Source organism: Sinocyclocheilus rhinocerous, unplaced genomic scaffold (genome assembly GCF_001515625.1).
Source record: "Sinocyclocheilus rhinocerous isolate Xijiao unplaced genomic scaffold, SAMN03320098_v1.1 scaffold453, whole genome shotgun sequence".
In the NCBI taxonomy this organism is placed as follows: Eukaryota; Metazoa; Chordata; class Actinopteri; order Cypriniformes; family Cyprinidae; genus Sinocyclocheilus; species Sinocyclocheilus rhinocerous.
The window spans coordinates 1,591,065-1,617,219 of NW_015655565.1; the positions used below are offsets into that span (position 1 = coordinate 1,591,065).

Here is a 26,155-nt window from a genome sequence, read left to right on the forward strand (position 1 = left end):
TTAAAAACACTGCAACAAATGCTCATTGTTAATGTTAATGCTAATGCTAAATGCTAATCAGACTTTGTTTTTAAGTGTTACCAATTTATTTTTTATTAAGTGTTAGATGACAGCAAAAAAGCATTTACAATAACAATATAAATTCAAAATAACAGAAATTAAAATAAAAGTTTAAAATAACAATTTAAAATAATAAAAAATCAGAACATTACAAAACAATGAAATGTCAACAAAAAAGTAACACCAACTCCACAAACATAAATGTAACTTTAGTTACATTTAAAAATGCAGTGTATTTTATGCTTGTTAGAGATTAGTGCTGTTAGCATAGCCACAACTCTATTAATAACACTTCAGTCAAATCTCCTACACGTTTTTTTTGTGATGAACACAGTCACACACAAAATGTAGATTGTTCCAAAACATTCACAGCTTGAGATGAGGTCTGCTGTATATGATATATGATATATATGCTATATATGATATATGATATATATGCAGCATCTTATGCATGCCTCTACACGTGACCAGCACAGACACCAGCAGACGACAGAGAGACAAAGACCCCACCCACTCACCTCCTTATGAAATTTAGATAATATTTCACATCTCACAGCAAAACACGATCAGTGTGATCGATATGGATTTGGGGGAGAGCGGTTGTTCCCATTCCTCTGTGTATAAGTTTGTTACAGACATTATATTCTCTGATACACACACCAATCCTGCTGCATAGCCCATGCACATCACTGTGACGTTGCATGCTGTGTGACTCAGTGAGAAACAGTGTGTGTGTATGTGTGTGTGTAATGTCAGTGAATTAGACAATATGTGAGTGTGTTATGTAATGCAGTTTGTCTGTTGAATGGTCCATCCCATCTGCAGCTGAGAGCTGTTTTTCGGTGAGTCAGCTAAGTGCACTACATTAAACAACAACGTACATGTTATGGACTCGGGAACAGGTTACTTTTACTGCAGAGCTCTTCACAAGCACTAAGCGTAATCCCTCTCAAAGACTGAAAGTGTTACATTCACTTGAGATCCATTATAAGAGGGGTTCTGAGTACTTAATGGTTTAATATGCCAGTCTGGTACTAAAGAGACCAGCACCCAGCAAAGCATGTTGTTACACAGTGCTTTAATCAGTCCCATCTACAAGGAATATTTCAGGTTTCTCATCTTTAAAATTTTTAGCTGTAGACAAACTAACAGTATTTTTTTTTTACTTTGCACCAGGGATGCACAAATGACAAAAAAAAAACAAAGAGTCAAAATAGAGTTAATTATGAGATAAAAAAAGTCAAAATTATGAAAAGAAAATCATAATTTTGTCTTTGTAAAAAAAAAAAATCAATTATGACAAATTATGAGCCGCAAAATTACAATTATGAGCTAAAACGTATACTAAATAATGACTAAATAAATCATAATTACGACATGTCAAAATTATGAGATACTAAGTCAAACTTATAAGTCATGATTATTACAAAGTTCTATGACAACAAATAAATATGAGATTAAATATGGAAATTATGTCAAAAATGATCATGATTTCATCATGAAAAAACAGTCAAAATTCTGAGATAAAAAGTCTAATTTTCGACTTTGTCATAATATGACTTTATCTTTTATTATTCTTCCATTCCTAACATTTAAATACGGTCAGTAGAGCTCAACTTGTATATAACCATGAATATTCCTTCAAGATCACACCAACATGTGTGTTAACCATCATGCAAAGGACTTTGAACAGCCATACCATATACCTAAAGTTTTGAAACAACCCCCATGAGAAAGTTTACTGCTTAACTCTACAGTGTGCTCTTGTCCAGCTTCAGTCTCTCAGCTGAATACACTGTTGTTTGGCGCAGCGACTGAAGGGCAGGCTCTCCACTCATGGATGGGCTCTGTCACAGCAGGAGGGACAGCAGTCTAGATTTATTATTCAAGATAATTGAGCTCTTATGAAAGCTGATGCTGACCTAAATTCATTTGGCTGGTTAAAATTTAAATGGCCTCTACCACTGCCAGCCTCTGTGATCACAATAGGTCAAGAGCAAAGGCGAAGCCAATTTTTACTGGGCACTGAATGGAGGAGCTGGAAAATTGGTTGCGCCAAGCTGATGCATACAATAGCGCTTGCCATTTTACTCGAAAGACTTGGGCAATCTGCCATGGTTGTACAGTTGTCTTCCAGTATTACATTATGTCATGCACTAGTTCTGCATAGTTTCATTATCTTAGCTATTTATTATTCCATTTTTTATTGTGAAGTAGTTCAGCTTACCAGAAGTCCCTAAAAGTGCTCTACTCAAATTAATGTGACTAATAACTATGATATGAAGGAGCTTTCTATTCATTCCAGTGCAATTTTTCAACCATTTTAATGCTGCAAACACCCTTGTGTCTACATTCAGGGACTTTTATAGACGCAATGCTCATTGGTTCAAAAACTATCTGAGTGGTGCAGTTGGATTGGGCAATAGAGAACAGATGGCTGCCGATTGGTCAATGTAAGTGTAAGTCAATAGAAAGCAATGTAATCAGGGTTTTTTAAAGGCAGATTAGCTGCAATAGATATCTTTAATCTACCTGGCTGGGATGCATCAACCGAAAGCATGGAAAACAGCCAAGCTGAGGAATCCTGTTGACCTTCAGCTCAATGTCACTGCACGCATGAGCATTCTGAGGCAGGCCATATAGAAATGGTTTGAACATATCATTTGAAGGCGATATGTAATATACGATGTGCTACGCTGACTTATCTCACTTCTGTGAATTTAATCAGTCCTGGTGGTGTGTATATGCAAAAATTATGCAAAATAGCCTTTGACAGACATTTAACATTCCAGAAATGCTTATTAATATACTGTTAAAATTAAATGAAGATCATTAAATATTTTCATCTTTATCCAACAAACCTCCATATTGCATGCAAAAGTTGGATGTTTTAATGTTTATGAAAAAATCCCTTACGCTCAACAAGGCTGTTTGTTTGATCAAAAATACAGTAAAAATTAATATTGTAAAATATTACCATTTAAAATAGCTGTTTTCTGTATTTTACAATGTTATTGATTCCTGTAATGGCAAAACTGAATTTTACTTACTCTTCAGTATCCTTTGGTAATCTTTCGAATTTGCTAATTTAGTGCTCAAGAAACATTTATTATTATTATTACATTTTTTTTGATGAATAGAAAGTTCCAAAAACATCTTTTGTAACACATGGCTTTAATGCGCTCTTGCTGTATAAAAGTATTAATTTCTTTTAAAATAAAAATCTTACTGATCCCAAACTTTTGAATGGTAGTGTACATAAGCTAAGCACTGAGGTGTGATTATATTAAAAATCAACTTCCAAAAGAGTTTTGAACGAGTAACAGATTTGAATACATTTGAATAATTTTTGGTTTCCTGTCTGCATTCATTAAATAGTGCTGATTTGGCCTCTACACAGAGCTTCAGAGAGGTAATTGAGGAGGAGGAGGAGGAGGAGGAGGGGAGAAAGAAAGGATTAAATGCTTTTAAGAGCGATGCAAATGAGACATTTGAAGAGAGAGAAGGGGTGATTTTGACAGCTCCCTGTCAGGAGGGCTTGACAGAAAACACAGCTATGGGGAGAGACTTTGTAGGCTGTTAGCCTTCTGTGTAAGATAAAATGATCTGAGAAAAGCACTTCATTATTCTAGTAGTGCTTTGTGAGCTTCTCAAGGTGACAATTAGCACGACATGCTGTTATAGCTGCTCCTTTGTTCTGCTTTAGCATACATGCAGTGTTGTTTTTCGTCCATCAGTATTCTACCCAATGCTTTGTATCTATAAAAACGAGCGAGCTAAAGGCAAAATATTCTGCCTTAGACCCTCTATGACATCAGCGTTTGTCTCACCCTGTCAAAATGTGATTGGTGCACACTACATTGCACTCCCTGAACCGGGGAGAAAAAAAACAGTCTACAGGGTTGAGGGGGAAAAACACCGCCATCATGAATACTCATCAGATGCAGACTCAGGCTTTATTCGGAGATGAGTTCTCTCTTTATCAAATCGAACATTTTTTGTAAAATAATTTGTTAAATATTTAAAAGAATATTTCAAAGTGAAAACTCTGCCTTTGCTGACCAGCATACCAGTTGTTATGCTAATGCTAATGCTAAGTTGAACACTAAACATCATGCAAAATATGTGTTGTACCTTCAATGAGACAGTCAATCAATCGCAAAAAAGGGTGTGGTCGGGCTGGGCCTTCTGGGATACTAGAGAGAAACAGAAAGATACAGGTTAACATGACACAAACAGCAATATGTTATGTGATTTCTGACAAAGCAGGAGGTAGAGGCAGCGCAAACAGCATTGAACTACACTAGAAGTCAAGCAGTGTGGCGATGACATTATCTTCTCAGCATGGATGTCTCTCCATGAGCCCACAGTTAAGCTCCTAGGTGAGCTTACTGTACACAGGAGACTATAGTTAAAGCTGTGTTTCTAGTAAAAACATAGCTCAGACTCACAATGGCAAGGTAACAACCTCACACTTACAGGAGTAGTATATCATTTCCTTCACAGCAGGTGGTCCCTTAAATCCAGGAAATCCAGAAGGTTCTCATTAGCAATATATAGAGAAGACTGGAGGTCTGTCTGAAACAAGCTGCAAAGGTCCAAATTCTGGTAACATATTCATGCAAAATTCTTACACAATACTACAGCTATATGGCAGATAACAAAGTGTGGGGTCAGTAAGAGACATTTTTGAAAGAATTATAGGAGTAATTATATTTGTTAAATACAAAATACCAAAAGTAAAGAGAGTACATTCAGTGGACAAGTGAAGTAGCAGACATACAATTGTTACATTTCTGGACACCAGAATGAACATCAATTCTCAGCATTAAAGGTCTGATTAGTGTTAATATTGCCTAGGAACAAAGACCATAGTGAATGTAAAAAAAAAAAAATCATAATGACCTGAACAGAACAGAACATTATGTTACTGAAAGATTTGGTTTAGAGTTGAGTTACACTGAGACTGAAGACTGAAGCATTTTGTTAATTCATATTCATTTGTATATAGATACTGCCGAATGTATCATGTAACAGAGCAAAATTGGAGACTGCTTTAAAGGAGACAGTAAAAAGAAGCACTTGCATAAACAGTGTTTTGTTTCACAAGGCAATCTACAGGACGACAACAAGAAACCAGAAATAAATGCTAACCAAAATGCATTTCCTGGTAAAACAAAACCTCTTCAACACTACATCAAAGTAATGGTGCATTAGGGTGATATATATTAAAGGGGTCATATGATGCTTTTTTAAAGATCATTATTTTGTGTATTTGGTGTAACAGAATATGTTGACATGCTTTAATGTTCAAAAAACACATTATTTTTCAAATACTGTACATTATTGTAGGTCCTCTATGCCCCGCCTCAAACACAAACAGACAGACTGATAGAAAGACTTTAAAACATAGTGCCGCATATATTATTCAGCCAGAACAATAAGTCATAGATTTTGAAGGGGTCCCTCAAAGTATTCCAGGGGGTCTGTGAAGAAGACAGGCTATAACAATAATAACATCAAAAAATAAATAAATAAAAATCTGATAAGCATTAAATATAAACTAATATAACACAAACTAATATAAGTTAATTCTCTTCATAAAAAAAATATAAAATCTTACTGACTTACTCTTGTTTAGTACAGGTTAGACAATTTATGATCACGCATTTACTTCTAGTTAAGGTGCTAGACAAGAGTCTGATGAATGCATGTGATCGAATTCCACATTGTTCAATTTTGTTGTCAACCATGACAAGAAGAGCCGTCAAGGAAAAACATCATGTGATCAATGTGATCAATGTAAGCAAACACTGGATGTTGTGGATGTGATGCGACGCCGTCCAATAGAATGAATGGACTCAAATAGCGTCCAATCAGAGGAGAGCTCGGGCTTGCTATAAAAACCCCAACAAAGCCGCTTACTTCTGAACACCATTATCAGTCTTTGTGTGGGTTCTGGTGGACTTTAGGAAGGATTAATTCCGCTTTCCCAAAGAAAATCAGTATAAGGTATGGATTTTGTTTGAGATCATTAAATCAAGCCTTTATTATTATAATATTCAGAAAATATGATCTGATGACACTGCCAGATCAATTTACAAAAACATACATTTGTGAGGTGTATTAATGATTAAAGTATGATCAGGAATGCATCGGCATTCAAACATAAGTCGCGTATTTAAGCTCTGTTGGCAATTTGCAATGCGCCGTTTATGTTTACCTAAACTCTTTAAACGTGTCGAGAGCTTAGCAATGTCAATACAAAGACATTTAAACGCTTTAAATGATACACTGGCCAAAAGATCGCAGATACGTGCATGACAAGGTGCTTTTGTCCCAAACATCAGCAACGACCTTGCAGTCAGCCTCCTTTTCAGCAAGGTCTTTGGAGACGTTGCGCATTACGCATTAGCATGCTTCAGAGAATAATACATGATTCCCATACAAGACCTTCATAATGCACGTTAGACATTGCGTAACGTGCATAATCTGCATGCATTTGAACGTATTTTGTAATGACGCGTCATTTATCGGACGCGCGCTCCACATTCCATCATATTTACTGCCAGCACGACATAACACGTCACCGAGCACATCTGTCGTCATCCCACGACCGTTTGTTGCTGTAACGGTTCAAGCGATTTGAAACCAATTCCTCCGTTGTGAAAAATGCGCTTTAATGCTGTTACGTCATTAATGCAGCTGAGGGGCTGGCTTTGTCCTTGTGATTGAATCGGATTTGAACTTGCCTTTAACGTGTCCTTGTTTGCAAATATCTGCACCAGGTAGACGCAATCATGCCTTTCGGTAACACTCACAATCAGCTGAAGATGAACTACATCGCTGAGCAGGAGTATCCCGACCTCAGCCAGCACAACAACCACATGGCGAAGGTGCTGACGCTCGAGATGTACGCAAACCTGCGGGACAAACAAACCCCGAGCGGATTTACCGTGGATGACGTCATTCAAACCGGAGTTGACAACCCCGGTAAGTGACCAGTGTTCAAGATGGCAATGCACCCGTTTCAACTGGCGCTCGGGTGCAGGGTGATCAAATATCCAAGGATTTGATTTGCAAATTTGAGTTTTGCGGCTTTTAGTCCATGTGTGTGTGTGTTAGATCTGAGCTCTTCTAAATGCTAGTTTACTTTTGAATGTCAGTAAACGTACTTTTAGCAGAAAGTGTCCAAAAATATTACTCATCCTGCACTACTATATTTTTGACCAATCATATGTGCTCTAGAACATGAATGTCCCTCCCCCTAATACCACCTGCAGCCAACTACCAAGCTTTATTTATAATCGCCAATTTTCACATCTACCATGAATAAAGAACAAATGCAAATTTTCAGACTCCAATATAGTACATATAATTGCCGATTTTACTGATTATAAAACAAATAATTGCATCTTGACAAAGTACATTTAAAAAGTTGCACTTTCAAGTTGAAATGGCTTGAATATATTTCTAGCTGGCTGGTCTTTGAAAAATAAATTGAGCAAGTAAAATCATGGTTCCTGGCTGTGCTGTAATGAAGCACTTTGCTAATAATAGACAATTCAGTGGGTCTCTAAACACTTTGCTAGTAACATATTAAACAATTTATGTGTAATGGATGAAATTTTAAATGACCGCATTCATGCCCATGTGATAAGTGTGTAGCTTAATAATTAGATGTTAAAAGCAGGACTAAAATAAGCTTGAATATCAGTTCTGCATCTCTACTATGGAGAATGGGGATTTTGCACAGATATTTAAGTGCTTACAAAAAGCGTGCATTCACTATTCAAAGCATTCTTGGGCCTGGTGTGTGCAAAATGAGGAGGCACTGAACCTAATTGCACTCTGCCTCTACATTCTGATTTGCATCCTTTGCACAGTGCTGCTTCCTCATGCCTGCTGCTGTAATCCTGCTGGCTAATGCATGTGATGCAGGCGATGTCCATCAAATTGGCATCGGACGATGTCTACAGTGAAACATCGAGATGGACGATGACATCGCGAGGGAGGGGGGGATTTTGTGCTGGGTGAATGTTGAGACTGAGCGAGTCAAGTAGGTGATACTGCGCATGTGTCGAGCTTGTCCGTCCGTGCTCAACCTCGTGATGTCTGTCAGCCATCGGTTATGGACTATGGCATCATCTATTGGCCCAACCCTATTATGCACTATTTATTTTCCCTCATGCATTTGACTCTGCAAAAACTGAGAGAAAGTTGCAACGACAATCTAAGGTGTAATATTGGTGAAGCCCAACAAAAGAGGAATTGTGTGTTCTTGAATCTCATGATTACTGCAAGACCAACCATGTGGTAATAAACATGACGTGTGGCTATATTAAGCTGTTGCTTGTGACAATCTGTTTGCCATGAATGAATGATGAAGCATTTATATAGCGCTTTGTGTATTGCTGTACACCCAAAGCGCTTTACAATCATGAGGGCCGTTAGCGTTAACGTTTCCAAAAATTCTTTGTATTGTCACCACCACGGCATATTGAAGTACTGCTGATCTTTTGTGTTCCAGGTCATCCTTTCATCATGACGGTGGGCTGCGTTGCTGGAGATGAGGAGACGTATGAAGTGTTCAAAGATCTCCTGGACCCCATCATTGAGGACCGCCATGGGGGATACAAACCCACAGACAAACACAAGACCGACCTGAACCCAGACAACCTCCAGGTACACCGCGACTCTGTCTGGTGCATCTAATTGGCTTTAACACTTTAAAATAGTCGGCTGTTAATTTAGTGGTGTTTTTAATAGGGTGGAGACGACCTTGACCCCAACTATGTTCTGAGCTCCAGAGTGCGAACTGGCAGGAGCATCCGTGGTTTCTGCCTCCCTCCTCACTGCAGCCGTGGGGAGAGACGGGCCATCGAGGGTCTGTCCGTTGAGGGTGAGCTCGTCTAGGCACTTGTTTTCATAGGATGTACATGATTCATGATTGGTCGTTTAAGAGGAGTGGGCGGAAATGAGTGATTGAAGCATCCACTCTGTAATGATGCAGTTGTGTTGTGATCTATCCTGCGGTTTTCACAGCTTTGGGAGCCCTAGATGGTGATCTTAAAGGAAAGTACTATGCCCTCAAGGACATGACAGAGGAGGAGCAGCAGCAGCTGATTGATGACCACTTCCTATTTGATAAGCCTGTGTCCCCACTGCTGCTGGCCTCTGGGATGGCCCGTGACTGGCCCGATGGCAGAGGGATCTGGTGAGTGAGAGCAGCCTTTTGGGTCAATTACTCTTTCCTTCATCATATAAAGAAATGTATGTATTTATTGATTTTTTTTTTTCTTCTCTATGGATATTTATTATTATTATTATTATTATTATTATTATTATTTTAATGGGTAATTCCAGCTTGAAATAAAGTCATGTTGGCATAGTTTGTATATTGTTTTATATCCAAAATAGATGCATTTAGGTGCCATCTTTAATATTAAAGAATAACTTTTATCAATTTTATAATACATTTTATCCATTTATTAAGATTTGGTTTCAATAAATAATACATAATTTTTAAAAATGAAATAAGAACGTTTATAATTAAAACGTTTGTAGTAGCAATACAATTTTAATTTGAGTATTCCAACTTGATCTGAAAATAGCCATGTTGATGCTATTTTATAGATTTGTATTATGTTGTATTTTATATTACAAAGTGGATACACTGGGTGCCATCTTGGCTAAAATATTAAAGTTTATTATACAGTATATCCAGTGTAAATATTATTTAGAGATTCCATCTTGAAATGAAAATGTTGGAGCTGATTAATTACTCGCCCTCATGTCGTTCCAAACCCATTAGACCTTAGTTCATCTCCGGAACACAAATTAAGATATTTTTGATGAAATCCAAGCGCTTAATGACCCTGCATAGACTGCAACGGATCTACCACGTTCAATGCTCAGAAAGGTAGTAAGGACGTTGTTAAAATGGTCCATGTGACATCAGTGGTTCAACCGTAATTTTATGAAGCTACGAGAATACTTTTTGTGCGCAAAGAAAACAAAATAATTACTTTATTCAACAATTTCTTCTCTTCAGTGTCAGTCGATGCGTGTTCACAAGAGGCGTTCTGACGTAGAACCCGGATGCGCTGTACCTTGTTTTCAAGCAGAGGAAGGCACACATGCGTTGTGGTACTCTCGTGAGTGTACGGTGGATACTGACACCGAAGCGAAGAAATTGTTGAATAAAGACGTTATTTTTGTTTTCTTGGCGCACAAAGCATTCTCGTAGCTTAAAATTACGGTTGAACCACTGATGTCACATGGACTATTTTAACAATGTCCTTACTAGCTTTCTGGGCCTTGAATGTGGTAGTTCCCTTGCTGTCTATGCAGGGTCCGAAAGCTCTCGGATTTCATAATTTGTGTTCTGAAGATGAACGAAGGTCTTACGGGTTTGGAATGACATGAGGGCAAGTAATGACAATTTTCATTTTTGGGTGGACTATCCCTTTAAATGCGTTTTGTATGTGTTCCCCCCCCCCTCTTAATGCTCTTAATAGGCACAATGACAACAAGACATTCCTGGTCTGGGTGAATGAGGAAGACCACCTTCGTGTTATTTCCATGCAGAAAGGGGGCAACATGAAGGAAGTCTTCACTCGCTTCTGCACAGGCCTCACAAAGGTCGGTTTTTAAGCAATCCGAGACCTTCAACATTGCGAGCAGCTCCAGTGTTAAATTGCACATTGTTAAATCCAAACCTGCTTGTCTTGCAGATTGAGGAGTTGTTCAAAGAGAAGGGCCATGAGTTCATGTGGAACGAGCACTTGGGCTACGTCCTAACCTGCCCCTCCAACCTGGGCACAGGGTTGCGTGGTGGCGTTCATGTCAAACTTCCTAACCTCAGCAAGCATGAGAAGTTTGGTGAGATCCTCAAGCGGCTGAGGCTCCAAAAGCGTGGAACAGGTATATATTCACCAGAGCCATAAAAAGTTACCTGTACAGAATGCCATCTCCAATACTAAACTTGCTCTCGTCTCCAGGTGGAGTTGACACTGCTGCAGTAGGCGGTATCTTTGACATCTCCAACGCAGACCGTCTGGGCTTCTCTGAGGTTGAGCTGGTTCAGATGGTGGTGGATGGAGTTAAGCTGCTTGTAGAAATGGAGAAACGCTTGGAGGCAGGCCAGTCGATCAATGACCTTATGCCTGAGCAGAAGTGAATACTTCGTGACTCCTAACTTAACTCCTTCCCTGCCTCCACCAGTCCTCCCTTCTTCCAGTACCAATAATCTTAACTACATCAAGGAACATACACTCCACCCAAACGGTAGTGGCACTAAAGTTAGACGAGTCTTCCATCAGTGTGAAGGATTTTGTATCCCAAACGTCCTGCAATGTTGAAGATGGAGCTTAACACCAGAAATAAAGTCTCTTTGGCCCATGGATTTTTCTGTGTGCATGTTATTTCTAAAAGATCAACTAAATTTGATTGTAGTTTTGAATCCATTTCATTTACTACTGTTCTGCATGTGTCCAGTTGCTAGAAAGCAAAGGCCCTGTTGTATGGGTGGTGTTCTAGCTGTTATTTTGGAAGCTTATTTTGTGTTTACAGACCTTTTCTAATGCGTCTTTGATTTGGTGGTGTTTATAACCTGTAGGATAATCCCTGCGCTTTAAGGTTATTTTATAGGTGGACTAACAAGGTTATTATTTGCTTCAGAGAAACCATAATCTCAAGGGATTTTTTTTTCTCTTTTTTTTTTCCTTCAAGAGACTGTAGTTCTCTCTTCCAAAAGAACTGTACTTGTATATTTATATGTGCTTGTTTTGATCGTTTTTTCCTTTTTAATCCTGGTTTTATTCTGCGTTGAGAAAACAAGCATTTTCGGAAACCATGAATTCAATTTACCTTACAGACATTCACTATAGTAGTTTACATGTTTAGTCAACGCTGAACTTGGAGGAAATTCAGTATTATACTTGTATATTTATATGCGCTTGTTTTGATCGTTTTTTTCCTTTTTAATCCTGGTTTTATTCTGCGTTGAGAAAACAAGCATTTTCGGAAACCATGAATTCAATTTACCTTACAGACATTCACTATAGTAGTTTACATGTTTAGTCAACGCTGAACTTGGAGGAAATTCAGTATTTGTCTCAGACGTTAGTACAACGAAGGTAAACTTTTAGCTATTTTAATTGCATGTACATTTTAAGTAGTAAGGTAACACTTCCAACATTGAAACATCCTAACAATCTCTGTAAAATAAAAACCCTTATCCAGTAATAAAAAAATGACTGTGATTGGTCAAGCCGGACAGCGCAGAGAAAAGTAACAAGCACCATGTGACAACAGTCACAACAACTTCGGCCCCCATCTGTATAATGCTTTTTTAAATTTAAATTTTTATTTTTATCTGAATGATAACGGAAAAGCTTTGGTCATTCAATTTGAAATACAGCGTGAAAAATATTAATGGTATAATTATTTCGACCCTCAAATTCTGTAAGCTTAGCTGGATAGTTAAAGTCGACCGTTTCAATACTCTTCTCTCCCCCCATATTTTTCTCTCTAATTTTAATAGTGAGATCTGGAATAGTGATGCCTGAGTGCAAGGCTGAATTTGATGTGCCCCAAATATAGTGCTTTGCTTTTAACTGAAGAACTTTGATCTCATCTTCCATATACTTCCTATCAGCTGTCAATGGTTGTTGCAGTCAATTGGCTTTTTTTAGGCCACTAAAAGAGCATTGAACCAGATGTTAAAATCAATTTATCAGATGTTAAAATCAATTTATCAATCAAAAACCGAGGGAGAGACTGAGCAATGAGCATAACACAAAGTAGACATGATTTCTTGCTACGACTCATTTCTTTTTATTGTGGACATGTATAGTACACAAGGTGCAAGTCACTGTATTTCACAGAAGACCACACGGGCAGTTTAGTCTAACAGCATCGAGTCAAGCATGTCTCCTCTCCCGTCCCCATCACAGTATTTACAAGATTAAACTCCACAATAAAGCTCTTCACTGCCTCAATGGCAGAATATAAAAATCATTTCACATGACTAAAAACTGGAGTGGAGTGGAATGGGCTGGTATAATAAAGAAACATGGAAAAAAAAAAAAAGTATAAAATATATGTAAATGCAGAGAAAATTTTCAGCTGAATTCATCTGAGCCATGGCACTCCAGCCAAACCCTCTACAGCCAAAAAACTGACAAAAACGTATAGCGTCAGTCCCTGTAGGCTAAATACTTACTGATTTTATAATGATGGTTCTGATGGTTCATCTTAATCTCTCTACACACTTCACACACTCTCTTCAAAACACTCTTATGCTGTGAAAAACACTTCTCAGCACTTCACACTTCTTCATGATACTCACTGCAGTTTAAAAGAAAAATCACACCCGTACATAAAATTATACACTCATACACATACACTCTGTTATATGCGCCTTTATGAATCATATACATGCCCATCAGGATATGGGATTCCTCAGTCATAGATCAGAATAATCGTTCTATGCAAACTATGTATATTTTGTTCTCTGCTCTCATATACTTCCAGTTTATACACTCGTTTTGTAGATGAACTATAAAATTCAAGCACAAGTAATTTGTTTTAAACTTACATAAAAGCTCTCATTCATCCAGTTCAATTCAAAGTATACAGAATCTCTCTCTGACAAAGAGCACCATCTGCCCTGGTCTTCTCAGCAAAGCATCATGGGTAAGCAACTACAAATAAAGAAAAGCTCTTGTCAAAGCGATTGATCCCCAAGGTGTGATGTACAGCTATAATACATTTTACATGGATACAAGAGAGCGTGTGAGGAGTGGAGTGGGAGATCCGGAGGCCTGGTAGCAGAGCTGATGGGGGCAGACCGAGAAACCTGAGGCTGCTTGTTTGGCCTGGTGTTCACTGGAGAGTGTGTAGTGCAGTTAATTGTGCCTCCAGGTTCAGGGTTTAGCAGCTTCACCCCTTCTATGGTCCAAGTGGCACATAGAGGTGAAAGATGGAGGTTCAACACCTCGAGACATCAGTCCAGGCGGTCACCCACGAGAGGGTTACGCCAGTGACCTCTGACGTGGTTTTATTCTGGGGTAAAGCTACGGAGAAACAAAAAGACACAACTATTAATATCATTTCATAATATGCACTGCCTTTCAAAAGTTTTTTTTTTTTGGAAAGAAATTAACACTTTTATTCAAGAAGGATGCATTAAATTGATCAAAAGTGAAATATTTATAATGTTTCAAAAGATTTCTATTTCAAATAAATTCTGATCTTTTGAACATCAAAGAATCCTGAAAATAAAGCTGGAAAGAAATGCTTCTTGAGCAGCAAATCATCATATTAGAATGATTTCTGAAGGATCATGTGACACTGAAGACTGGAGTAATGATGCTGAAAATTCAGCTTTGCATCACAGGAATAAATTACATTTTAAAACATACTCTGCTGCTATATCCCGTGTGTGCACCTACCCCTAATAGGTTACGTGGCACATAGCCCTCTTTGTCATTGAGTTTACTCCACCACCACTCTGTCTCGGCATCGTCCTTCCTGCGTAGGACAGTAATGGCGTCACCCTCCTGAAAGGAAAGCTCATCTGCGCTCTGAGCCTCATACTCCCACAGCGCGTACACAACTCCCTTATTCATCACTCCCAGCTTCTCCTGCACACCTGTAAACACACAGAGAGGAAAAGGTCTTAAGGCATGGAAATATCTCATTTGGTATGATATTATGGCATTAACATGTGCACCACACAAAAAAATTGTTACATTATATTGGTGAGTACCGAGTAATATGATTGATCAACGTACATTACAGTTTAAAAGTTTGGGTCAGTAAGATTTGATTTATATTTATACAAAAAGTATCTTATGCTCACCAAGTCTGCATTTATCCAATCAAAAATATAGTAAAAACAGTAATATTGTGAAATATTAAATGACTGCTTTCTATCTTAATGTACTTTTAAAAGTAATTCATTCCTGCAATGGTAAAGCTGAATTTTGAACTCCAGTCTTCAGTGTCACATGATCCCTCAGAAATCATTCTAATATGCTGATTTGCTGCTCAAGAAACATTTCTTATTATCAGTGAAAACAGTTGTGCTGCTTAATATTTATGTAGAAATGTCTGATACTTTTTCAGAATATAATAGTTCAAAAGAACAGCATTTATTTGAAATAGAAATCTTTTGTAATATGTCTTTACTGTCACTTTTTATAAATTTAATGTGTCCTTGCTGAATAAGAGTATCTATTTCTTAAAAAAAAAAAAAAAAACATCTTACTGACCCCAAACTTTTGAATGGTAGTGTACTAAATATGTTAATGGGACTTTTGGAGAATTCTTACATCGATTATGCCTAAAAGCCCGACAATGGGCACATAGTGATGGGAGAAGTCAGGCTTTTTAAATCTTTGAATCAAGTGATTCCTGTTTCTAAGAGCTCTAAACTCTGTACTTTGGGGACATCTGCTGGTTATAGCAGTGTAAATGCAATGAGAACTCAAAAACGTTCAATTACATTTTCTACCAAGAAATCTGTATCATCACTAACTATCAAAGAAAAATTATCTGTATATGTAGTTGTTTATTCATTTGTAGCTTTATTTGTGTTTGTAAAAAAGTGTTTTTGTTCTTTCTTTAAATAAGCTATTTAGTTTGATATTGTCATCTTACACAGATATTTTCATATATTAAGTGAGACTAGAGTCTCTCAAAATTAGTAACTTTCATTTAGATCTGATCCTAAAAATTGCCTTCACTTTCCCATACGATTCATTAGAGTTCTCAAAATGGATGGTATGTGAGGACAAATAATTATTCTGAGCCCCAGAGGAAAAGAAAGGCACTCTTACCATAGAGAAACTGTGAGCACTGTATATAACCCTCCTCCATCTCCTCACATTTGTCTGCTGCCGTCTCCACATCACTGATAGTGGTGGCAAAGATGGCAGCACCAGACTCCACCAGCAGCTTACACAGGTGCACGCTGTTACAGGAGGCGGCACAATGCAAAGGTGTCCTACACATAGAGACACACGACGTCAGTGGGTCCGTCTACTCAACAGCTGTTAGCTTAAATAGACTGATCAATCTCTTTCACACTGACAGATCCAACAAAGTGTCCTCACCAGCCATCACTGTCTGCTGCATTCACATTAACACCAAAGTCCAGCAGGAACTTGACGATGTGATGGTGCCCGGCACAGACTGCGTTATGGAGAGGTGTGATGCCCTCATCATTAGGGGTGCTGGGATTTTCAACCTATGAAATGAGAGGAATTAAATAAGAATTTGTTAATGAAAATGGGCAAAATAAAGCAGTGTGTAAAGTGTTCACATGGCATACATGTTATTATACACACCTCATAGATTATCCTTTGTACAAGGTCAAACTCGCCCTCCAGTGAGGAATCCAGCAGCAGAGCGAGTGGGATGAACTTCACTCTAAGGCCGTGACCCGTCCGCTCCGAGTCGGGTTTCTTTAGGTTCGTGCGTTTGCCCTGTTGAGGACATCGACCATTAGGCTTTGTTCACACAGCACACAATCTGATTTGCTTTTCAGATCTGCTCTTTAGGACTGATTGTCCGCACTGTTGCAAGCAATATAATCTGACTGGTTTGTTCAGACAATGCAGTCGATATCTGGTGTATCTATATCAGCTAGTAATGATGTAAACACATTAAAAATGTCAACTTAATGAGACTTTCCAATATAGCAAATGAGAGTAATTGTCAGTGTAAGAGGAGACGGAAACTAATGTGAACTTAAGTGACATTTCATATATTTATACTGCTGTCGAAATGAGTGTATTTGGACAGAGACGATGTTGCACAATTATTCCACGTTCAAAAGTGTAGGGTGAATTTTTTCATGTTTTTGAAAGAAGGCTTATGATAACCAAGGCTGCATGTATTTTTTTTATTTAAAAAAATACAGTAATAATGTGAAATATTATTACAATTTAAAATAACTGTTTTCTATTTAAATATATTTTCAAATGTAATTTATTCCTGTGATGGAACAGCTGAATTTTCTGAAATCAATTCTAATATGCTGATTTGCTGCTCAAGAATCATTTATTATTACTATAATTTCTTATTATAGTTTTGCTGCTTAATTAATATTGTGGAAGCCATACGTTTTTTTTCCCAGGATTCTTTGATTAAAAGAAAGTTTAAAAGAGCAACATTTATTTGAAATAGAAATCTTTTATAACATTATTGTCTTTACTGTCACTTTTGCTCAATTTAATGTATCCTATCTGAATAAAAGTATTTTTTTCTTTCAAAAATAAAGTTACTGACGCAAAACTTTTGAACAGTAGTGTAGTTTGTGCATTACCTATTCGTTGTTACCCAAGTTATGAGAAAACTACTCAATGTGACCGAAATAGGCATAAATACATCTCAATTAAATATCTCAATTTAATCAAATACTTTCTCATTTGTAATCTGAAATGGGTTAGTAAATATCGGTTTTAATATTGTTGTTTTTTTCCTTCTTTTTTTTCTTTTCAGAGTACAAAAAAAAGAATTAAAATTAACTGAAGTCATAACTGCAGACTTTTGAGATATGAAAAAGGTGACCCTTTTTATTTTAAGTCACCAGTTGTTGCAATTAATAACTAATCTTTTATTGCGAATACATAATTTATTGTTTAATTACATATTATAATACAACCTAAAAAATATAAATATTGAACTTTTAGACTATTGTAATATACTATCTAAATAACCATATATTAATATGTAATAACAGATTGATGATGATGATGAAAACGGTTATATTCGAAACAGTAAAATATTGCCAAAAGGCAACAACTGCAGTGCAGGAAATGAAACCTAAATGGATTTAGATCTAAAAATGATTCATATACAAGCTTGAGTTTGTGTGAGGGTGTGTATCAGTAGACTGACCGTGGGCTGGGATGAGGGACAGATGTCTGCTTCTTCAGGTGTGCTGGCCTCAGCTACAGGACTCTGCAAAATCGCTAATGGTTCTGCAGGATTATTGTTATTGTCTTCTGCCGGTTCTGGTGCCGGAGGGGTCAATGCCTCAGCCACTTGCTCTGGGGGCTCATTATCGTTGGCATCACTTTGCGGGACAACATCCTCAGCAACAGCTCCCCCCGAGGGCACGATGGGTGTTTTTGAAGGTGGATTCCCATTGTCTGCATCAAAGAGCATTTCCCCTGTGGCCACGGAGGGCTGGTAGAATGGAGTCACACCTCCACTCACACCGCCCATTCCTCCTTCCATCCCTCCAGCCAGGGTGTTGAACCGCTGATAGAGAAGTTTCTGGATGTTGGGCCCATTGGGACCCTCTGGTTCCGTAATCGAGCTGCGTTTCTTAAGCGGTCGTGGAGCATTGGCCAGTTTCTTGCGCAAGGTCTCCAGCTCAGCATCGCTCTGGTAGCGCATAGGGGAGTGCACCATGGGTGTGAGTTTAGTGGGGCTGAGAGGTCGCGGGATGTGGTCCACGTTGGGTGGGGGTGGCTCAGGAACACCCATGATTTGACCGTCAAGGTCCAGCTCAACATCCAACATGTCTCCTCCTGGACCCTGCAGGGCAGGAAAGGCGCCAGAGCCCCCGAAAGATAAGGGAGAAGGGGGCATAGAGCTGGGAGGCAGGACTGGCTTACCATATACTACAGAGAAAAAGAAGAAAATACTCAATTATACTGTACTAATAAAACACTAACACATAATCAAGAAATAAACCACATGATTCACATTAATGCATCTGTTTTTTTAATTATTTTTCTAAGTGCTAAAAGGACATTGTTGACCACTGCAATGTTTCTAGCTGTTTTTTCAGTCTTTCTTGCTGTGAGTGGCGCATTTTTAAAGACGCTGTGTCAAGTTAAAAAGCGCAGTGAGGCACCTGCATTCTGTTGCACTGTATCTAGCTGTTTTTAAAAACAAGACGCATCCTGTATGAACATGGACTATAAAAATATGTATTTTTTATTTTCTTACTGAATGAATAATACTGATTTTAAGAATCCGCAATCTTTTATTCTATGCGCATTTATTTTGTAGGTATACATTTTTACAGGCGCATCCAGACCTTTTCTACACAATAGTTTTCATGGGTGTTTATCACTGAAGTGAAAGTAAAATAAAAATGTATTTAATATTAAATATTAATTTTATGAATATATTTTTACTAATGTATCAAGTTGTAAGTCTCCCTATAAAATTGTACACACTTAGATCAGCATCAATACCCAACCCTGATGTGAACACCCCATAACAAACGTTAAAATACTGTCCTATAGGTGAGCACAAACTGCCAGTGTTAGTAGTAAATTGTTGAAGTTTAATATTGTTTCTGATGTGTACCTGCTTTGACTGCAGGCTTGATGTTCAGAGGGTAGTTCTTGGGGGCTGTTTGTTGTAGGTACATATGGTAGATGGAGCTTGAGTTCATGGTGGCTGGGCCTTTTCTGGGTGACTGCGGTCTGGAGCCCTTATCTGGGATGAACGGCCTTACCGCTACAGCCAGAGGAGGGTCTGGCCTCTCACCGGGAGGGAAAAAGGGTGGACTGTGCTGGAAGGTGGGACTGGGGGGTACAGAAATGCGCTGCTGGATCTGCTGAGAGGAAGAGCCGGTGGGTGCTGGGGGGACACGGGGCCAGGCCGGCTGTGGCGGTGGGTTCATAGGTAAGCTGGGAGCCGGCCGGAGAGGAACATCCTTGCGTCGGTCCAAAGAGCTGGTAGAACCCGAGTTGGCAGATGAGAGGGGGTGGTTGCTGGTATGGGCTCCGTATGGGGGAGGATGGGGCTTACTGAGAGGAGGAGCTGAGCCTATTTTACTGGAATCCTGAATTTAAAAAGATATTGTAAAATCACGGTAAAATAATAGGACAGCAATTTATTTGTGAGCACAGGTGTAAGTTAGTCATACCTTATCTCCAGGAGTGCCTGCAGGTGATGCCGTTTTACTGGTCGTGTCTGTTCCAGACTCCTTCCAGTCAGGTGGTTTAACTGATGTGTTGCTCTTGTTGAGGGTAGGCCAACTGGTGTCATTTGCTGAAAATGGAAAGAAAGGGAGCATTAGTACAAGATCAGACATGACAGAACCCCTCACAAGCACATTTATTATTAGAACAGTATGACGAACTGCATTGCTAATATACTAGACATGACTTCTAAAGATGTCTAGGTATGTTTTTGAGTTAGGAGACATGACGTATAACAGAAAAGAGAGTGGGGCTCCTCACATCTACAAGAACAGCTCGGATGACCCTAAATTTCAAGATAATGCTGTTCTGCAAAGAGTTTACAAATGTAGTCAACTGCATGGTATCTTGACATCTTCAACAGAGCTTAAAAGTCAGTCCTTATGAAACTCAAGCCAAATAAAGAGGAAAACTGATTTAAGTTAGAAAAAGCAAACTGACTGAGCCACCACTCTACATACTTAGCTTTTCTGTCTATTATGTGTGTATATTTTGTGTGATGTCAACAAGTTAGCTGAATGTTAGAGAATGATGAAATGGAGCCAGCAATTTAGTGAGTTTAAATGTACAGAGGAAGAGGTAGAGAGCCCAGTGAACCTTATCAGGGTAGAGTTTCACATCCCAACAGAGACACTCACTTTCTCTCATGAGTCCTCGCACAATCTACCTCAATTACATTCTTACACAATCATATACACACATACTCCCAAAAGACAGGATCAGCAGCTTTTGACTCGTATTGAATTGCAGTAAAGAGCAAATAAACAAGGGCAAATGTAATTGACCAGACTGAGGGATCTAGTATATCATTAAGGTTCTGCTGCTCATGAAAAAAGTATAATTTTGCCTTCTGCCTTGAGCCATGTTTTGTCTGGAAAATTGCACCTCTGCAGTTTTTAAAAGTGGATATGAAATTAAGATACAATGGAGTCCAAAGTCTGAGATCAGTGGAAAACAGAATTAATTTGAGATTTTAGTGTAATATTTTTTTTCATTACAGATTACACTACCATTCAAAGTTTGTTTTTTGTTTTTTTGGAAAGAAATTCATATATTCATTCAGCAAGCACATATTAAATTGAAAAAGTGACAGTAAAGACTTTTATAATGTTACAAAAGATGTTCATTTCAAATAAATGCTGTACTTTTGAACTTTAAATTCATCAATGAAACCTGGAAAAAGTATCATGGTTTCCACAAAAATATTACACTTAAGACTGGCACTGAAGACTGGAGTAATGATGCTGAAAATTCAGCTTTGCCACAGAAATAAATTACATTTGAAAAAAAAAATATTTGTTAGCCATGATGATCCAGTTAAGATGATCCAAGGACCATTTTGAACTTCAGTCTTATGGGTGACTCTAACAAGTCTCTAAGACTTGGTCGACTGCTTTGATCCTGCTCACTACACTGAATAAGGTTCATAGGCCATTCCTCCTGCCCTCTATCAGACACCTTCCCACTCACGAGAAGCGCCGTCCGACCCTGCCGCAGAGCAGGTGACTGGGGGTGGAGCCCCAGGGCCTGGGCGGGGCTCTGGAGGGGGTGGAGCAATCGGGTCCACTATGATGTCTAAATGAGAGACCTTCCAGGGGCCGGGAGGTTTTCTCACTCCATCTAATCACCCCCCCAAATCCTATAATGTTACAAAAGATGTTCATTTCAAATAAATGCTGTACTTTTGAACTTTAAATTCATCAATGAAACCTGGCTGGAAAAAGATGGTTTCCACAAAAATATTACACTTAAGACTGGCACTGAAGACTGGAGTAATGATGCTGAAAATTCAGCTTTGCCACAGAAATAAATTACATTTGAAAAAAAAAATATTTAAATAGAAAACAGTTATATAAATGTTTAATATTTTACAATATTACTGGTTTTGTTCATCAAATACATTTTTGATCAAATAAATGCAGCATGGATGAGCATTAAAAGAAAAAAAAAAGTATTTTTATAAAATCTTACCAACCCAAACTTCTGTTAAAGTACAGGGACACCAAAGAGAAAAGAGAGACACACACATACACATATGCACAGCACAGAGCAGAAACGACACAAGAGGTTAGAAATGAAGAAAACGAAAAATCAACTTCAAAAACAGTAATTGAAGAGAGGGAACTCACAGCAGGAAGTGATAGGATACATGCTGTGGTCTTTAAGAGAAGTACCAAACCACTTTATTTACATTTACGCATTCAGCAGATGCTTTTATCCTAAGCAACTTTCTTTCTAGGTATATATTTAATTAGCTTATTATACATTCTCTGGGAATCAAACCTATGATCTTGGCATTGCTAGCAGCATTCCCTAGTGTTTGAGCTACAGGAATGCTGTAGAACTTAACAACAATGTAAGAGCTAGTTTCAGCCTTATTAAGCTCAAAGTATACTTTGGTTTTAACTCATACACCAGGGAGAGCGCATGATGTAAATTTCATCATCAGCATAGTATGTGCATACTTCCAACCACAGATTTTTTGTTGGTCCACAAGGTGGCAACACTAACCCTGGCCATTGTTTCACAGTCGAAACAGAAACTAAAGAATCAGGACAACAACAAACTACTTGAGACTGCAACAACAGACAACTGCATTGATGAGCGCTTGTCTGAGGGTGTTAAGAGAGACCTGCAATTTTAGTTTAATAGAGTACAAAGACATTTTATCAGGCATAACTTCTAGAGACAAAAAGGGAAGACAAAGAACAAAGATGAAACTTACTAGTGTGCATGTGTCGAGTGCCTATGTTTGTGCAAGCTATCAAATGGAGTATACTTTGAAAGGGTATGTGTTCGGCTGTATGCATACACTAAGTGTTCACGTCAAAGCTTAAGTACACTTTGGGCTTTAGTCACAAATCACACTTTCGAACTGATCTACTTACTGGCTACTACACAGTCCGTCACAAAACAAGTCATGTTGACATGGGGCCAGTGGATGAAAAAAATTATTTGAGGAATAACTAGTTGTTGGATTCGTCAAAGTTCGAAAGATCATCAGATCCTTCAAAAAGTGTTTTGTTTGAGGCAAATGAAGGCAGTGAAGTAGACACATAATTATTGTTTTATGAGTGGTGTCTTTCAAATAACTGGTGCTTATTACTTTTAGGTGGTCAAATGCTCTAAGAGATTGTTGCATCATTATTGAAAACACTTAATTGCTTGCTGGTCTATTAACATAATTGACTGAACTTAAACGAGAACAAAATAAAATGTGGTTGTTTGCTTTAAATGGCTAAGTAAGCATTACTGGCAGGAATCAGCTGACTTGGCTGATAAGTCTGGATCTGCAAGACTAAATGTCGACCTTAAATACAGACTACCACTGATCAAAACTGACCAAAGCAGTGATCATTTTCAATCCAATGTGGATAAAGAGTTCATATTGCAAATTTTGTATGCCAATTAACAATGTAGGATTCAAATACACAGACAAAAATGGTACCATTCATTTGGCACCATTTCATTCCAAATAAATGTTTGACGTTATCATGCAGACGTCCGTGTTTAAGAACTGACCTGATTTGGAGTGGGCGTGGTTGGCTGGGGTGTTAACACCCAGTGACTGAGGTTTGAGAGGTTCAGGGTGCACTACATAACCCTCCTGTCTGCCTGGCACTGGGACCTGGATGTAGGGTCCCACAGCTGCCACACGGCCGGTGTTTCCGGGAGCCAGCTGCGGAGAGGGAGGACCATTTACTCTATTCAGCTGCAGGAAGGGGAAAAGGGAAAAAAAAGGGCAAAAAAGGAAACAAAAGAAAAAAGTATTTAGCTTGGTTGAAATTCAAAATCTTTCACAAGCTCCAGATTAGGTCTCTAGATGTCCGAGTGGTTTCTGAACAAGATTGCTAAATAAAATAAACTAAGAAGTGTGAGTAAGGCCAGAAGGGGAAAAGGGAAAAAAAAGGGCAAAAAAGGAAACAAATTGAAATTCAAAATCTTTCACAAGCTCCAGATTAGGTCTCTAGATGTCCGAGTGGTTTCTGAACAAGATTGCTAAATAAAATAAACTAAGAAGTGTGAGTAAGGCCTTACTGGAAGGTTTTCTTTTTGACGTGCCTCAGCTTTTCTCTTGTACAGTCGATCTCTGAGCTCATTGATACGCTTGTCCATCAGTGTTACCTCCATGTTTCTCTTATTCAACAGCTCTTTTTGCTGCTGAAGTTTACTGTTCTGCTCCTGATTCAGCTTATTGCGTATCTGATTGGAAAAAACAGCAAAGTAATGATCAACATTATCACTGATAGAAATGACAGGCACACTAGTAACACAGACATACACAGAATAAGATCAAGAACGATCAAGATCAATGGATATGGCAGATTCCATGTTTCTATACAACAAATGTCATAAATTCAACAATTGTGAACTAATTTTCAAACAACTGTACTAAAAGCAATGTAGGAAAAAAAGTACATTTTTAACTAATTTTAATTGCCCAAAACTTTTTTCCACACCTTATTTTGTTGCAATATACAACATATTAAAAAAAACTGCATTATTAAAAGCGGTCAAGGTTCTTTTATGGTGAAAAATCACCACAACAAATCTCTGAACAGACTAGAATAGAATAGAATTAATTGAATGAAATGAAATGAACTTGAGTTGAGTGTGTGCTCGTACCTGCAGCTCCTGGTACAGTTTGCGGAGCTCCAGGGCAGCGGTGCCGGTGACCTGACCCCCGAGGGTCTGCAGGCCGTTCAGTTTGCCTCTCCTCAGGTCCTCCAGCTGCTGGCTGAGCTGATCCACCCTCAAGACGGCTGCCTGCAGCTCTGCCTGCTTCTCCTGGAACAGCCCGCTAATGTGCTCAATCTCTGCGGCTAACAGACCACAGCAGAGTAATACACATGCAAACTTGCGTGCAAACACAGGCATACATGAGGCGACTATAGGATTATTATTTAATGTTCAATGAAAATGTAATGTATGGCTGCACATGTTGTACAGGAGCTCTAGCAAAATGCAAAACTAGCAGGCTGAACAGATATATTCTATTCAGTAAAATTGACTTTTATTGTCCACACAATTTCTCAACCATACAATATAGTTTAATGCTGGCACAACATGAGTAATCCACCCAGCTGAGGGGTAAAACTAAAGAAAAAGGTTTCACAATTAGAAAATCTTTCCCATTCTGCAATAAAGTACTGATAACAATCCACAAAAATATAATTTTAAACTCAGTCCTTAAAAGACTCATCTCCAGCAGAGTGGACAACCCCATCTGGAGTTGCGTGTGTGGGAGAATTTGGCATTATGTGAGATCATTACAATTCACAAACTGCCCCAGTCCAAATCCTGACCTTATGGCATGTGTTTTTATGTGTGCATGTGCTCGCAGTTGCAGTTGGAAACTCAGTGCTCTCTCACGCAACCGCTTACATGAAGCAATCTGGCTTAATACAGCAATGCAAAAAAGCGGCATCACAATCGCCAGCAGTAAGCAATGGTGTTTCGACTTGGATGAATGCTGAAGTCAGTGGTCAAGCAAGTACTGTACATACACAGGTTGCCATTGATGACTTTGCTGTAGTCCACTTGGCCCCTCATGGAACGGATCTTCTTGAGTTTGGTTTCCTGACTCTCCACTCTCTCCTTTAACCTCTGTAGTTTCTCGGTCTCAGACACTGCCTGCTGCTGCTGTCGCTCCTGCTGCTTCAAATAGCGCAACCGTTGCTCCTACAGACAGAATACATACATGAGCATGCAAAAAGAACGGGAGAAAACATAAATAAAACAGTAACCGTAAATTGTCAGGGACATTTAAAGTGTCTACTGGACTACTAAGCCTAATTGTTATTTGCCATTTTGTCCATCAGACTTTTGTTTGTTCTGTTTTCGAAACCAGCAGTCAATCTTGAAAAATGTAAGCGTTAGGTTAGCAGATCAGTAGATCACATGAACACACTTGCAAATTTTGAATGATCGTCCACAAGCAAAAATCTCTACACCTGCACAAAGCAAAGGAAAAGTAGAATACAGTAATGCTGGAACTTTTTAGAAAGGGTGTTTCTTCATGACATTGACCTTCATTCATTTTACACGTGCTTTCTCCATTAAATGCAAAAACGGCATACATTGTGCCCATTACACATTTTTCCTTTGTTAATGTCTATATTATGATGTGTTGA

The 26,155-nt window shown here is 38.5% G+C and overlaps 2 protein-coding genes across 6 annotated transcripts in view; one reads left to right on the forward strand and one right to left on the reverse strand.

Moving 5' to 3' along the window:
• The first annotated feature begins 5,970 nt into the window (after positions 1–5,970).
• Positions 5,971–11,467, forward strand: ckbb (creatine kinase, brain b). Of its 2 annotated transcripts, XM_016525470.1 has the most exons (8): positions 5,972–6,072; positions 6,849–7,053; positions 8,591–8,745; positions 8,830–8,962; positions 9,106–9,277; positions 10,581–10,704; positions 10,797–10,986; positions 11,064–11,467. In XM_016525470.1, exons 2-8 carry the CDS (start codon positions 6,861–6,863, stop codon positions 11,240–11,242), a joined length of 1,146 nt encoding a protein of 381 aa, XP_016380956.1. In that variant the 5' UTR covers positions 5,972–6,072; positions 6,849–6,860; the 3' UTR covers positions 11,243–11,467. The 2 variants fall into 2 exon arrangements, with proteins under 2 accessions (XP_016380957.1, XP_016380956.1); XM_016525471.1 differs by lacking the exon at positions 6,849–7,053 and having other exon boundaries at positions 5,971–6,072.
• Positions 11,468–12,876: 1,409 nt separating this feature from the next.
• The window catches only part of ppp1r13bb (protein phosphatase 1, regulatory subunit 13Bb), a 70,001-nt gene continuing 56,722 nt past the window's right edge, over positions 12,877–26,155 (reverse strand). For all 4 annotated transcript variants that reach the window (XM_016525472.1, XM_016525473.1, XM_016525474.1 and 1 more), the window contains 12 exons: positions 25,529–25,703; positions 24,648–24,844; positions 24,060–24,224; positions 23,544–23,733; positions 19,967–20,091; positions 19,402–19,882; positions 17,974–18,704; positions 16,419–16,556; positions 16,185–16,318; positions 15,909–16,075; positions 14,520–14,719; positions 12,877–14,141 (listed from right to left, as the gene is read on the reverse strand). In XM_016525472.1, the coding sequence (XP_016380958.1) occupies positions 14,100–14,141; positions 14,520–14,719; positions 15,909–16,075; positions 16,185–16,318; positions 16,419–16,556; positions 17,974–18,704; positions 19,402–19,882; positions 19,967–20,091; positions 23,544–23,733; positions 24,060–24,224; positions 24,648–24,844; positions 25,529–25,703 (2,745 nt within the window). In that variant the 3' untranslated portion in view covers positions 12,877–14,099. The remainder of the gene's footprint in view (positions 14,142–14,519; positions 14,720–15,908; positions 16,076–16,184; positions 16,319–16,418; positions 16,557–17,973; positions 18,705–19,401; positions 19,883–19,966; positions 20,092–23,543; positions 23,734–24,059; positions 24,225–24,647; positions 24,845–25,528; positions 25,704–26,155) is intronic.